The sequence below is a fragment of the Poecilia reticulata genome, linkage group LG22 (genome assembly GCF_000633615.1).
Source record: "Poecilia reticulata strain Guanapo linkage group LG22, Guppy_female_1.0+MT, whole genome shotgun sequence".
Taxonomy (NCBI): domain Eukaryota; kingdom Metazoa; phylum Chordata; class Actinopteri; order Cyprinodontiformes; family Poeciliidae; genus Poecilia; species Poecilia reticulata.
This window is the reverse complement of record NC_024352.1, coordinates 12,140,257-12,152,766: the sequence shown is the minus strand read 5'-3', so window position 1 is coordinate 12,152,766 and position 12,510 is coordinate 12,140,257. Positions and strand designations below refer to the sequence as shown.

Here is a 12,510-nt window from a genome sequence, read left to right as displayed (position 1 = left end):
GCGCTCCCGCGACAGGGGATGCAAATTTGGGCAGGCGGGCTTTTCTGGGCATAACACCTGCAGCAATATAGACCTCCCCCATCACCCACTCACTAAAGTCACGTGATCCCACGCTACCCTATCCACAACAATATTTATCCCGTCAGTGATTCAGAGAACAAGTTCTGCAGGATAAAGATGTTTCACATTTTAACAAGGCAACAATACAGATGGATAGGGATCAAATTTACATAAACTCTATTCCTCTTTCTGTGATAAGATAGCTAGAACTTTATTTATCCTGTGGGGAATTCAAATATCCGGTGAAATCCATAAACGTTACACATACACATGATCAAGTGATCAAAATACACACTGTAAAATGATAAGACAGGCAAGTATGGTGTCCTTGTCATTTTATCACTCAAAAGAGGGTGTAACTCATCCAGTATAAAATTAAAACATTTCTAAATGATTCCTTCTCCTCTCGGTTTGAAAATATAATAATAATGTTATAAAAACAAACTTTATTTTTTTATATGGTGGGAAATCTTCATTGATTCAAACCAGAGACACAATTTTTCAAGCATTTAAATGTAATCATTTTTTTTGAAGACTGTCAAAAATGTATTTAATCTCCCCTTCAAATAAAGTGTTACCCAAAACGGATTAAATTTTTTTTACAACAGTAGCTTAAGTGAATATTTTTAAAAAGCATTCAGGGTATTCACTGAAACATATGAGATAGCAGTCAACAAGCTCAGAACTACAAACTTCTACATGGATTAAATAGAGCTTTTATGTCTGTCCTTACCCGAGGTTGGTCTGTCTGGTTTTACTGGAACACTGACTTCAAGGTTCAGTTTATGTTAAAATGACAGCAGTGGGAGGTCCTTGTGAGTTGAAACGTTGGTGTAATTCATTTCAGTCCAGTTTAGTTCCTTTATTGTCACCTGAGCAGTCTGCTGCAACTCTGTTGCCATCTTCTGCCTAGACTTTTGTTTCTGTATAAACAAAACCTAAGCGGTCGATAAAAGAAAATCTCATATTCAAGACTTGTTGAAGAGAGGACAGACATGGATCCACGTTTGTGCTCTGGATTTAGGATACTTTATTTACTTTATGATAATTTAATGAGTTTAACATGGAAAACTGAGCTGATATGATTTTATCTTTCAGTTACAACTGTGGCTGCTGCAGCAGGAACAGGTGAAAAGATGTAGAAACCGTTCTTCTTTAGTTTTGATCTAATTTTGATCATTTATGCTTAATTATGCATTTTCATTCTGCAACGTCTCTGCATCTGCAGTAGGAGCATTAGCAGCAGCACCTTTCGCTCTGGCAGCTGCAGGTTTCACCTCAGGTGGGATAGCAGCAGGTTCCTTCGCTGCGAGCATGATGTCTTCAGCAGCAGCGGCCAACGGAGGCGGAGTGGCAGCAGGAAGCGTGGTGGCTGTTCTGCAATCAGCAGGTTAGAAACAATGTTGGAACACATTAATTAAGCTTCTTCATCTTCCTTTGCTGCAAAACTTGTAATAATCTCTTTATAGCAATATATCAGAAATGTTTGTGGCTGCTTGAGATACCGTTTTTACTTGTCAAACATCAATGACAAATGTTGCAGGTGCTGCTGGTTTGTCAGGTGCCGCCAGTACAGCTGTAGCCTGTGCAGGAGCAGCAGCAGGGTGGGTGGCCAGCTTCTTCCGCTGAAAATCACCTACAAAATACTTATTGTTTATGTGTAGGGGAGTATGTGCTAATACTCCTGAAGCATTATGTTGCATTATGATGTAAATCAAAAAAGTTGCTTGAGTGGAATTTGAAATAAGACAAAGTTTTTCTCTATCTCACAAAATGTAAACAGTCTATAAAATGAAAGAGCAATAAAAGTCTTATTGAAAGTTTTCGCTGTTGTAGTGTTTTAACTGTTTCACTTTGAAACTTTTTTTTTATAGCAGAAACAAGTAAACCCCATCTCTACTACATCTTATTCTCGGCACCTCGACTTGCTATAAAAGTGAAGATAATTTAACTGGAAGGTAGAGATTTAAAACAGCTTTTACTTTCTCTTAGTCAACATTACAAATGTTATCTGATGGCTTTGGAAACAAGTGAGTTTTTTGGTTGTTCATGTAACTTACTTTTCTAATAATTACATAAAAATCATATTTCTGGTGCAAATAGTATATCATGAGACCTCAATAACAACAGCAGGCTGCAGGGATGATGTCATGCTGTTGCTAATGGAGCATGACATCATGCTCCATTAGCATGATGTCATGTATCTCTTACAGTCCAGTATCTCTTACAGTCAGCAGGTAATTGTGTTTAAATGGAGCTTTGACCTCCCATGATGATACTCAACACGATTGTGGTTTCCTGCAGTGCTGCAACAAAAGAATTTGAACAGATGTTTCAGTTTTTTATGTTTTGCCACAGTTAGAGGTTTTGTATTATCAAGCAGATTTTAATATTAAGCAAACAGACTGAAATTCAAAATGTAGTTCAAATGATAGTTTCAGTCATCTGAGGACATAGCTATTAATTTTGCCCTATTTGGGAACATAATTGCACCAATTGTTAAATCACGTCATGAACTAACTATCATTAAACTCACTTCCTGGAAAGCTGAGCTCAATTTTGAATGATAAGCACCCGACCTGGACATTCAAGACATGACCTAAAAAGAACCTGTCTGACAACAGGAAGGATGTCAAAGAACAAAATGAAAAAAAAAAAACTTAACTAAATAAATTGAAGAGCAGAGAAGAAACAAAGTTTGGTCAGAGTTAGAAAGACATTATCCACATGAGAAAAACTATCCTAGAGTGATTTGATATCCCAAAATGATCACATTTTGGGATGTTACATATATTAAAACGTTGTTACATATATAAAAAGAAAACAGAACAACATCTAAACCAGAATGTGATTCATTTATGGTCATTGTTTCTGATTCACCAAGAGGAAAGAGCCTTTCTAGTTCCACTTTTCAATAAAGTGCTCTCAAAGCGCTTTTCAAAACATACAAACACACACCAATAGGAAAAACTGCAGGCAACTTGGGGTTAAGTGCCTTGTTCAGGAGTACACGTGACAGGAGGAAGATGAAATCATAACCACAACTTATAGATCGCATAGTCACTCTTTCTACTGAGCCACGATGGTCTAAGTCTTGTCTATGCCAAATAAACATTAAAAGCAGCATTTTCTGACCCACCATCATAGGACGTTGAAGCAAGGGAACAACGTCAAGTACTGGTGGATATCCAGCTCTGATTATTTCAAGACTGATTAAGTTGGATGAGAACTGGCCTCAGGAGGCCACTGAATGACCATTACAGGCTTTTGCAGATGTTTTACCGTTTGTTAACCGTTTTACTCACTAAAACCAGGAAGATAGAGCACATAACACCAGTTTTAAAGTCCCTACACTGGCTCCCTGTAGCTCAGAGAATAGACTTTAAAATACTGATGTTAGTTTATAAATCTCTGAACGGTTTAGCACCACAATACCTTAAAGATCTGTTATTACTGTACCAACCGTCTAGACCCCTCAGATCTTCTGGTTCTGGTCTGCTCTGCATCCCCAGAACCAGAACCAGACGAGGAGAAGCAGCATTCAGTTTCTACGCACCACAGATTTGGAACAAACTTCCAGAAAACTGTAAAACAGCTGAAACACTGGGTGCCTTTAAATCTCAACTTAAAACCCACCTGTTTAGAGTTGCTTATGGCTAATAGGGTTAGAGTGCGGGTTTTGATGTCTTCCATGTTTTTATATCTTTAATGTTTTTAATTTTTTCTTCTTTCTTTTCGACGTTTTAATGATGTAATGTTTTTTGTTTTTTTTTGTTTTTATTTTTATTTTTATTTTTTTATTTTTTTTTTAAATTTCTCTCTTTCTCACTGATTATTTCTGTTTTTATTTTAATTATGTAAAGCACTTTGAAATGCCTTGCTGCTGAAATGTGCTATACAAATAAAATTTGATTGATTGATTGATTGATTTACCGAGAAGCCTGAAGTAATTAATGATCTTTGAAAAACAGAGCTCTCTCGCCCCCTGCTGACAATAGAAAAGAAGTGCAAATATTTAGACAAAATCCCTTTGGCATATTTGTGAAAACTCTTTCAAGGAGTTTCTCTCTTGATTTTTATTTAAATAATTTCCTTAAGAAGATGAAGTGAAGCTAATTTCCACAGCCATTAATAAATAAGCAAATAAATAAAATCAGCTTTCTGATGAGAGAACTGGCTACAATGATTTGTTTAATACTTATTTGGTTTTTAAAGAGAAGATACCGCACACTCCTTTACAGAAACTGACACAAACTCCACATTTAACAGTAAACATTACCTTCACCACAAGCCTGTGTTGATTCATTACCAGAACAATAAGTGCCATAACATTTAAACATCGCATAAGGCAGGCTTTAGCATTGGACATGGTTAACATTCAGAAACAAGGAGCAGACATGAGGAATGTAGCACTGATTTTAACAAACGCTGAAGCTGCTGTGGCCTATATAGTCTATTTATCAAGGGCAAACAAATTCAAAAGTGACATTTGCACACGATTTCATGTTTTGAAGCAAGCATGAACATTCATTATTTTTGCAACAAGTATAATGCACAAAAACAAACAAAGCACAAAACAAAGTTGTATTACATAAAGGAAAGAACTGGGATAAAAGGCACACTTTATGAAGTAGAATTGCACAAATCTCCTAATTTGCATAAAACTGGAATTTACAAAAATAGTCATGATTTTCTTTTATTATTTCTCGATAAATACTTCAATTGATAGATCTATCACTTTTACTACATCTATATTTCTTTTTTTATTACATTTTTATTTCTTGATCGGGGAAAAAGTATAAAAAGCCAGAAAAATACATACTTTTTGTATATCAGGCACATTTCCAATTTAAAATAACCTTATAAAACATTTATTGTGGTCACTGAGGCTGTTAATAAATACTTGAAATAGTCAACTTTGACCCAGTAATGAAATAATGAGGAATCCTATAGCTTATTTCCTCATTTTAGCAATATTAGTACATTTTTAATTCATTTCAAAAAGTGTATTAAAATCAGTTTCTTTACCACAAATTGGCAAAATGATTACAAATGAATGTTGGTGAATTAATATTAATATGCAAACATTTCTCTGTCAAATGGCTTAATGTTACTTTAGGACATACATCTAACACATTTAATAATAAACATTTATCAACTATTTATCTACTCAAGGTGCTGGTAAGGTTATTACTATAAGTATTTTTTGGTTGACATAATGATACATATCAGAAAGTGCATCAGTTAGATTTTAAAATGAAAGATTTTTCACTCTTAAACAGTTATTACACTTATCATGCAGCAGAAAATTAGTTCCTCGTGGACTCCTGAGCCTCTGAAATGCTGCATTTCTGCTACTTAATTGAAGAAACCTCTTTGTCGTTTAGTCCTTTTCTCTCTGGGACCCTTTGAGCGATCCCATAGGGCACATGGCATGCCACTGTTCCCATTTCAGCTGCTCCTTCCACGTGAAACATCTGGTCGTCAAAGAAGATGTGCGGCCTTATCTTCTCTAAGATGGGACCCTTAGGTGCCCCTGCGAGAAACAGGGCCTCGTCGATCTCTAGACCCCACGACCGCAGAGTTTTTAGGGCTCTGGCCCCGGAACTGGCTGCACTGCGAGCCGTCACCAGGTAGGTCCTAATGGGGCAGTCCATGCGCTGGCCTTTGGCATAAAACTTCTTCTGGAGCTTTCCTAAAACCTCCAGGAAGCCTTTCAACGGTCCCTGTGGGAAGAGTAGATGAAAGTAGATGGTATATTACTCACTTTGAAATTCTGCATTTGGCCAAAACATTTGCATTTGACTTCAAAAGCTTCAAAGAAAGAGAGATGCACATATTAGACTCTCTTCAGAGTATAAAAGCTCTCTGAAGATACTCAAAAATTTGTACTGTTTCCATAGTACTATGTACCAATTTAGGAATAATGTAAACAAGCATCAGTGTTGCCTTGTCATTTATGTAACTATACAAAAACAGGTTTATAACAATGATAAGTGCCCCATTTGGTGTACTTTACATGGTCCAGAGGCTTGTTCTCGTGAGCCTTCTCATGCTCAAAGAACTTGTCCAGTCCGTGAGCCTTATAAATCTGCTCCGATTCATCTGAGAAGAGCACGGCGTCACCATCAAAAGCAACGCGGAGCTGAGTCTCTGACACTTCTGTCATCTTCTCCGGGGTAAACATGGTGGCTGCTGCTATACCTGGTTCACAACACATTTCACACACATATAACTCGTCAAACATAAACAAGTCAAATGTGTTTGGAGAGTTAGAGTGCAGGTCCCTCTGTGATTGTGATACCTTCTTCCAGAGCCTCGCGAACTTTGATTGGGTCAGAAGACAAGTAGAGGTTAGTGTTGTAGGCCTTTAAGTAACCGATGGGACTGTTTCCTCCAGTCATACAGAATCGCTCAATGAACAACTCTGGAAGAGAAGAAACGTAATGAATGTGCACACATCTGCATTTGTACACATGGGTCAAACTGCCACAGTTTTCGCACCAATAAAAATGGTGCAAAGGAATCAAATCTCGATTGCAGACATTCTGATGTCAGGGTGAGAGAATTGCTGCTACTACCAATACTTCAGCTACAGATACTCTCATTGCTCTTTTCCAAAAACAGCAGGAGTTGCCATCAAAAAAACTTTAGCACAGCAGGAATGGCACCAGAAGAACTGCACAGGAAGTATACTACTCACATACATACATAAATGTTGCCTCATCAGCTGTACCTTCAGTGGATATTAATATTTAAAAAATGCACAAATGCAATTTTGGTCAGTTTTGTTCAGTAGTATGATTCCAATGCAAACTTAAACAACATGCAGATTCAAGTTGTCCAGTTATACCACTGCTGTTCATCTGAAGCAACTGAGTTGGGCTCTGTAACCAAGACTCCAACATAATGTTGCCTTTATAATCAAAATTAGCACAGACACAACAGAAAATCACTCTCAAAGCTTGTAGGATTTATTTCTTTGTGCTGCATTGTGGTGTGTGAACCATGAGAAACATCCCACTGTTATGACAGTCAGTCCTAGTTCAGCCAGCAGGAAACACCACGACAATTTCACACGCATGTCAACACAGGAACTGGGAGATTGTGAACAATCGAGGCTTTAAAAAGTAATTTAATGGTTCAAAAATAGCTGTTCCACAGTGTATTTTTAGATCACATTCAGTTTATTTCTGCTTTTGTGGTCATCTTGTAGTCAGCAGCACCATCTGGACTTGATTTATAATATTTCATTACTGATATGAAGAGAATTTATGAGGGTATAGAAAGACCCAGCTGCTGAGACACTCTGCTTTTATACAGCAGAAGATGGGTCCAGAGACTATTCTAACTCAGACCTACAACTAGTCCTGAAGAATAAAATAAGCATAACATCTAAATGTAATATTTTCATTCCCTCAGATTAACGTCAAAATAATCTCTAAGTGGAAGGGCTAACCCGGGTCAAGCTGTGGCAGTTTAATCTCAGTCACAGATCTGTTTCCAAGCCTTTTGTAAATCACTTATCACCTGCTTAGTGTCCTGAATAAAACCCAATTCATCATCAAGCTCTCCCAACACATCTGCAGGTTTTTGTTTGCTGTCCTGTTTCATTTTTGACTCTAACTTCAGAACGTAAAAGCAGTCAGTGAGGTTACTGTGAGTACATTTTAAGAGAGATTCAAAAAGAGATGATACCTCTCTATGGAGGGTAGTTGTTTTTTTGCAAATTTGTACATAACTTTTTGAATAAGGTAAAGAAATCTCTGAATGCTTGTGAGAACATGACTGTTTTGCTTTTTAAGGATGTGATCTTGTTAAAATTGCTCAGCAGGTTTAGCAGCAAAATAGGTGATCCTGCTTACTTGAACAAACACACTTAGCAGGATAAAGTGAGGCGTCATGAATATTTAATTGACTCCACAGCAGACAGGATAATGGCTGAAGTGATGGGAAGAGAAGGGAATGTAAAAAGGACACTACATGATAATCAGTTTTTGTTCTATTTTAGAAATCTCAACCTACTTTCTGTTCGTTCTGCACACATGATTGTTTTTAAATGCGCCAATTTATATCTAAATAATTTTTTTTCAAATATAATTGAATCAAACAGATTAAAATTAAGCAGGTTTAAAATAACAGTAATAATAATAATTTAAATTATTTAATTTCATCAAAAGAGCCATTTATTTAGAGACTTCTTTCTGACCTCACACTAACAACAAGAAGTAGATAAAAAAAAATAAAAATTGTGTTTATGTTCAGTGTAAAACAAACAACTTAATGAAAAGCAGAACTGGTCAGGAAGATGGCATCAAATATTTAAAAATATAACCAAATCCATTTTTTAAATATATTTCTTTCTAGACAAATTAGAATATTATCAAAAACATATTTGTTTTACTTATGTGGTTTAAAAGTCAAACTCATATAAGAATTTTTTTTCATAGAGTGCTATTTTATTTTGCCAGAATTTTTTTTTCTGTTGCTTTTAATGATTGTGTCTAATAAAACACAAAAGTGTTTTAGGATTAGAAATTATTATATAAGACCAGAAAATAATTTTTTTATTGTTTTATTTTTCACTTAATACTTGATTGAGGTTTAAACACTGTACTTTTAGCTTTCACTCATCTTTAAATTAATATGTATCCCGTCTCTGTGTGGTCATTGAAGGGAGTTTTGGAGGGTTGTAAAAGAGAATAAAAGCATCAAGTTGCCCTGCAGGTTAAGTCAAAAGAGGGAAAGCCTTCACATGCTAGGAGTGATCAGTGTATCAACAACTCACGGTGATGATTGATGGTATTGATGAGTCTCAGGCCGACATAAGCGTGGTTGTTGGTGATGAGAACAACGTCGAAGAGCTCCTCACTCTCAGGATAAAGGTCCCTCAGCTGAGTGTTGACTGCCTCCAGGGCCTGGGAATAAAACCAAACCAGATGTAAAGGATCATTTAAATTCAGTGCAATAAGGAGATACAGTCCTTAAGAAGGAATCAAAACAACGACACACCAAACACCAGCTTTGAAAATCAGCTTTCATTCGACGGCCCTCTGACCTTGACAAAGGAGAAGGCAGGTCCGGGGCTGAAAGGCTCGGTTTCATGCGCCACCTGATACTTGATGTACTCCTCCATGCCCTGCTGCTCGAAGATCTGCTGCTCCTTATCCATGTTGAACAGGACTCTGGACGACACGGCGATGGTGATAGAGTTCTCTGGCTTGGGCTGGAGGGTCGCAGGTTTAACACACGTCATTTTAAATTGGACCTGATATTTCTACTTAACAATCCAAATCTATGCTGAGAAGAACAGACGGAGCAAAAGTAAAGCGAGAGAACTGCTGTGACTGAAAGTGAGTGTGACATGAAATGCCTCCCAATGCTGATAATGCTGTTTCACATACCAGAGTTTTGAACCCGTTAACTCTTTGAGCGTCTTGTTGCCCACTGTAGCGATCATTTGATTACGTTTGAACACATTTTTATGAGAATTTTAAAATATCGTCTCAACTGCAGATTTAATATGTTTGCTAGATGAGACAACAAATGTAATAAACATCCATTTTTTGTTTTAATTTTTTAAAACTCATTCATTGGAATTCACTATAGAATATCTCTGGTACAGATTTTCACACAATTATGACATTATGACAAATAATATTGGTTTGACAGTCATCGAGCAGATAGTCACTGACACCTTTCACAGGGACGAGATTAAGACAATAAAGGTTAGTGCTAAGCACGCTCTATCCAAGTATGTCATTGGACGGTTGAGTGCAAGGAAAAAATGTGATAAAAATAAAAAGCTGTGTAATAAATTTGTTTTTTGTTTGTTTGTTTTATTTTCCAGTAGATTCTAGATAATTTCATGCTTCCATTCCTCTGACAAACTTTATGGACGTGTTCATTTTCCAGTATGACATAACACCTGCTCACATGACCAAACAAATAAAAATTTCCCTTATGTTGCTTTACCCAGAAGTTTCTGATTGCCTTCGTTCTGGGCTGCACTGGTGTAATAATTCATGTCAAGCAACCTTCAGGCAACTATAGGGTGAATATACTGTGCACTACACAAACTGAGCTGATATTTCCATGCTATACCTCATTTCTTTTGTCTGTGCCTGAATGTGAGCTGCTTTAGCCGGTCACACTCAGGTCACTGCTTGTTGTTATCTATCCTCCTGATCTGAAACACGACCTCTGCAGCTTGCTCGTTTGTAAACTGGTACAATGGAGCATCCGATCCTGTTTCACATAGCATCATCACTATGCAATTTTTTTCAACATGAGCTGGAGCCATAATTAATTCGCTACTGACACCAATTTCAAACTTTTCAGTGAACATTTTTTTTTGATGGAATTTAAATATTCTCTTTGTTGCTCTTGTCTTAGTTGCAATAAATTACGGCCACTCCGAAATTATTTGACGCAGTTCAAATGAACTATGTCTGACTTCATTATAACAACTACCTTCAGCAAACCTCTTTATCCTGTAGCCAAACCTGTACTAGGGATGATGAAATCTATAGAGATACTCACAGGTTTTTTTGAGGGTGTGGATGGCTTCAAAAGTGCCTTAGCATCTTCCGATGAGTTCTGGCTGCCGTTCTTGACCACATCTTGTCCACTGATTGTCAGAGTCTGAATGCTGCTTCGACTCATTGTGCTGCTTCAGTTCACAGCTCACACTCAGGATCACACCGAGTCCCAGTGTGATCCCCTCCTATTTAAATATACTTTAAGATGTAGCAAACGCTCCTAACAAAATTCACCCTACCCAAATTGAATGCAGTCTTGCAGCCATCAGCACGTGAGCTCAATATTTTTGGAGCTCCTGAGGCACTTGGATGTAAAAATATGACATGCTGCAGAAAAGACAGAGGATGCAGACAAGATTCTAGCTGTGACCTTGGTTTGATATGTCCACCATCGTTTGGAGGAAAATCCTGGATCGGGTCTTCTGTGCTGCACTATGCTCTCCTCTTTTGCACACTCTGTCCTGACTTCAAGCCATTCTGCATCCTCCCACCGTTAACTCTTTCAGTGTCAGACTCCCCTGAGTCATAGCTGAGCATGTGATTTAATCTGGATGATAACCGGTTGCTGCGCACTATGGGACAATAACCGTCTGAGTGTCCTGATACTTAAAATGTCTTTATCTTTCACCTCCCCTCATGTAACAGCTGACTCACAATTTGTTTGTCAAAAGGTGTTAAGTATTACAGCAAAAGGTACACTGTAAAAATTAACTATTTCATAATTCTGCGTAGCATTGTGGGAACTGCAGTCCATCTTGGCTCTCTCGTTTAGAGCCTCCTGAAACCTCGCCAGGTTGTCGCAGGGACTGAGTTACAAAGCAGCAGTCCCAGTTTCCAGGCAACAAGAGTGGAGTTGAAGCAAATGGGACACTCCCATATGATCTGTACATCTGATTGGCTGCATGGACTCCATTTGAAATACATCATCCACCAAACCCAGGAGCCAGAAACAAGCAGGTGAAGCAAGGAGGAAAGATGAAAGTACATGCTGTGCTTTGAAGAGCATTAAATTATAGTTAATAGAGGTAATTTAGCTTTTATCAAACCACACAGTCAAGGTGGTTTCTGGCAGGAGATACTAAGCAGGACCACGGATTAACTAAAGGAAGAAAAAATAAAACAGACACGCTTAGGCAAGATAACAGACCATCACAAGCATCATCTTTACACGACAAGCACTTTTAGAATAAAACATTGAACTGTTACATATTTCGATATTTATGTTACTTTCTGTGTTTGACCAAAACAAAATGTATAAAATACAAATTAAATTTATGATATTGTTAAAGAATTTAAAAAATATCAGAAAAAGTATAAACTTATTTCAAATATATAATATTGGTTTCTTTAAAATACCTAATGTATCAGAGGTGTATTTCAAAGAAACAAGGAAAATAAATGTATTTTACTAGGAAAAAAAGCACATCTATATATCTGTTACAGGTATATAGATATAGATAGTGCTAAATACAAATTGTTTAGCAATATTATACGTAGAGAAATTTGATGAAATTTATTTTTAAAAATGATACATTTTTTAATGAAATGTATAAAGAATTTTATACATCTTCAATACATTTGATAAAAAGATCAACAATTTGTATATATAATACAAATTTCATAGATTTTTTTATTTGAAACTTTACAAAGTATGGCGCAATGAATGAAGTAAGACTGGCGAATTTGAAAAAACTGATTCTGTAAACTCACTTCTTGCAGTTGATAGTTAGAGCCACTAGAGTGCAGCAGAGGGCCAATAGCTCCTCTCTGAATGCTTCAGATTCATTCATACCTTTGGGTGGCCGTAGACAAAGAGGATGTGAAAGAAACACTTTGTTAGAGGAAGTTGACTAAAAACTTTGTGTTCGAGTGTCTTTAAAAATTAAACTAGTATGCTGAGTCAAACAAA

General features: G+C 36.9%; 1 protein-coding gene and 1 long non-coding RNA gene across 2 annotated transcripts; one reads left to right on the top strand and one right to left on the bottom strand.

Annotated features, from left to right (window-relative positions):
• Positions 1 to 1,275: 1,275 nt before the first annotated feature.
• On the top strand, positions 1,276 to 1,883 carry LOC103458580 (uncharacterized). The gene is made up of 2 exons (XR_532593.2): positions 1,276 to 1,450; positions 1,604 to 1,883. It is a non-coding gene; the product is annotated as an uncharacterized LOC103458580 (long non-coding RNA).
• A 2,342-nt stretch (positions 1,884 to 4,225) lies between these two features.
• LOC103458579 (cytosolic 5'-nucleotidase 1A-like) lies at positions 4,226 to 11,196 on the bottom strand. Its single transcript, XM_008399494.2, has 6 exons — positions 10,603 to 11,196; positions 9,119 to 9,286; positions 8,849 to 8,978; positions 6,365 to 6,487; positions 6,080 to 6,264; positions 4,226 to 5,786 (listed from the first exon to the last, which is right to left on the bottom strand). The coding sequence occupies exons 1-6, from the start codon at positions 10,723 to 10,725 to the stop codon at positions 5,415 to 5,417; spliced, it is 1,101 nt and encodes a 366-aa protein (XP_008397716.1). The 5' UTR covers positions 10,726 to 11,196; the 3' UTR covers positions 4,226 to 5,414.
• Positions 11,197 to 12,510: the final 1,314 nt, after the last annotated feature.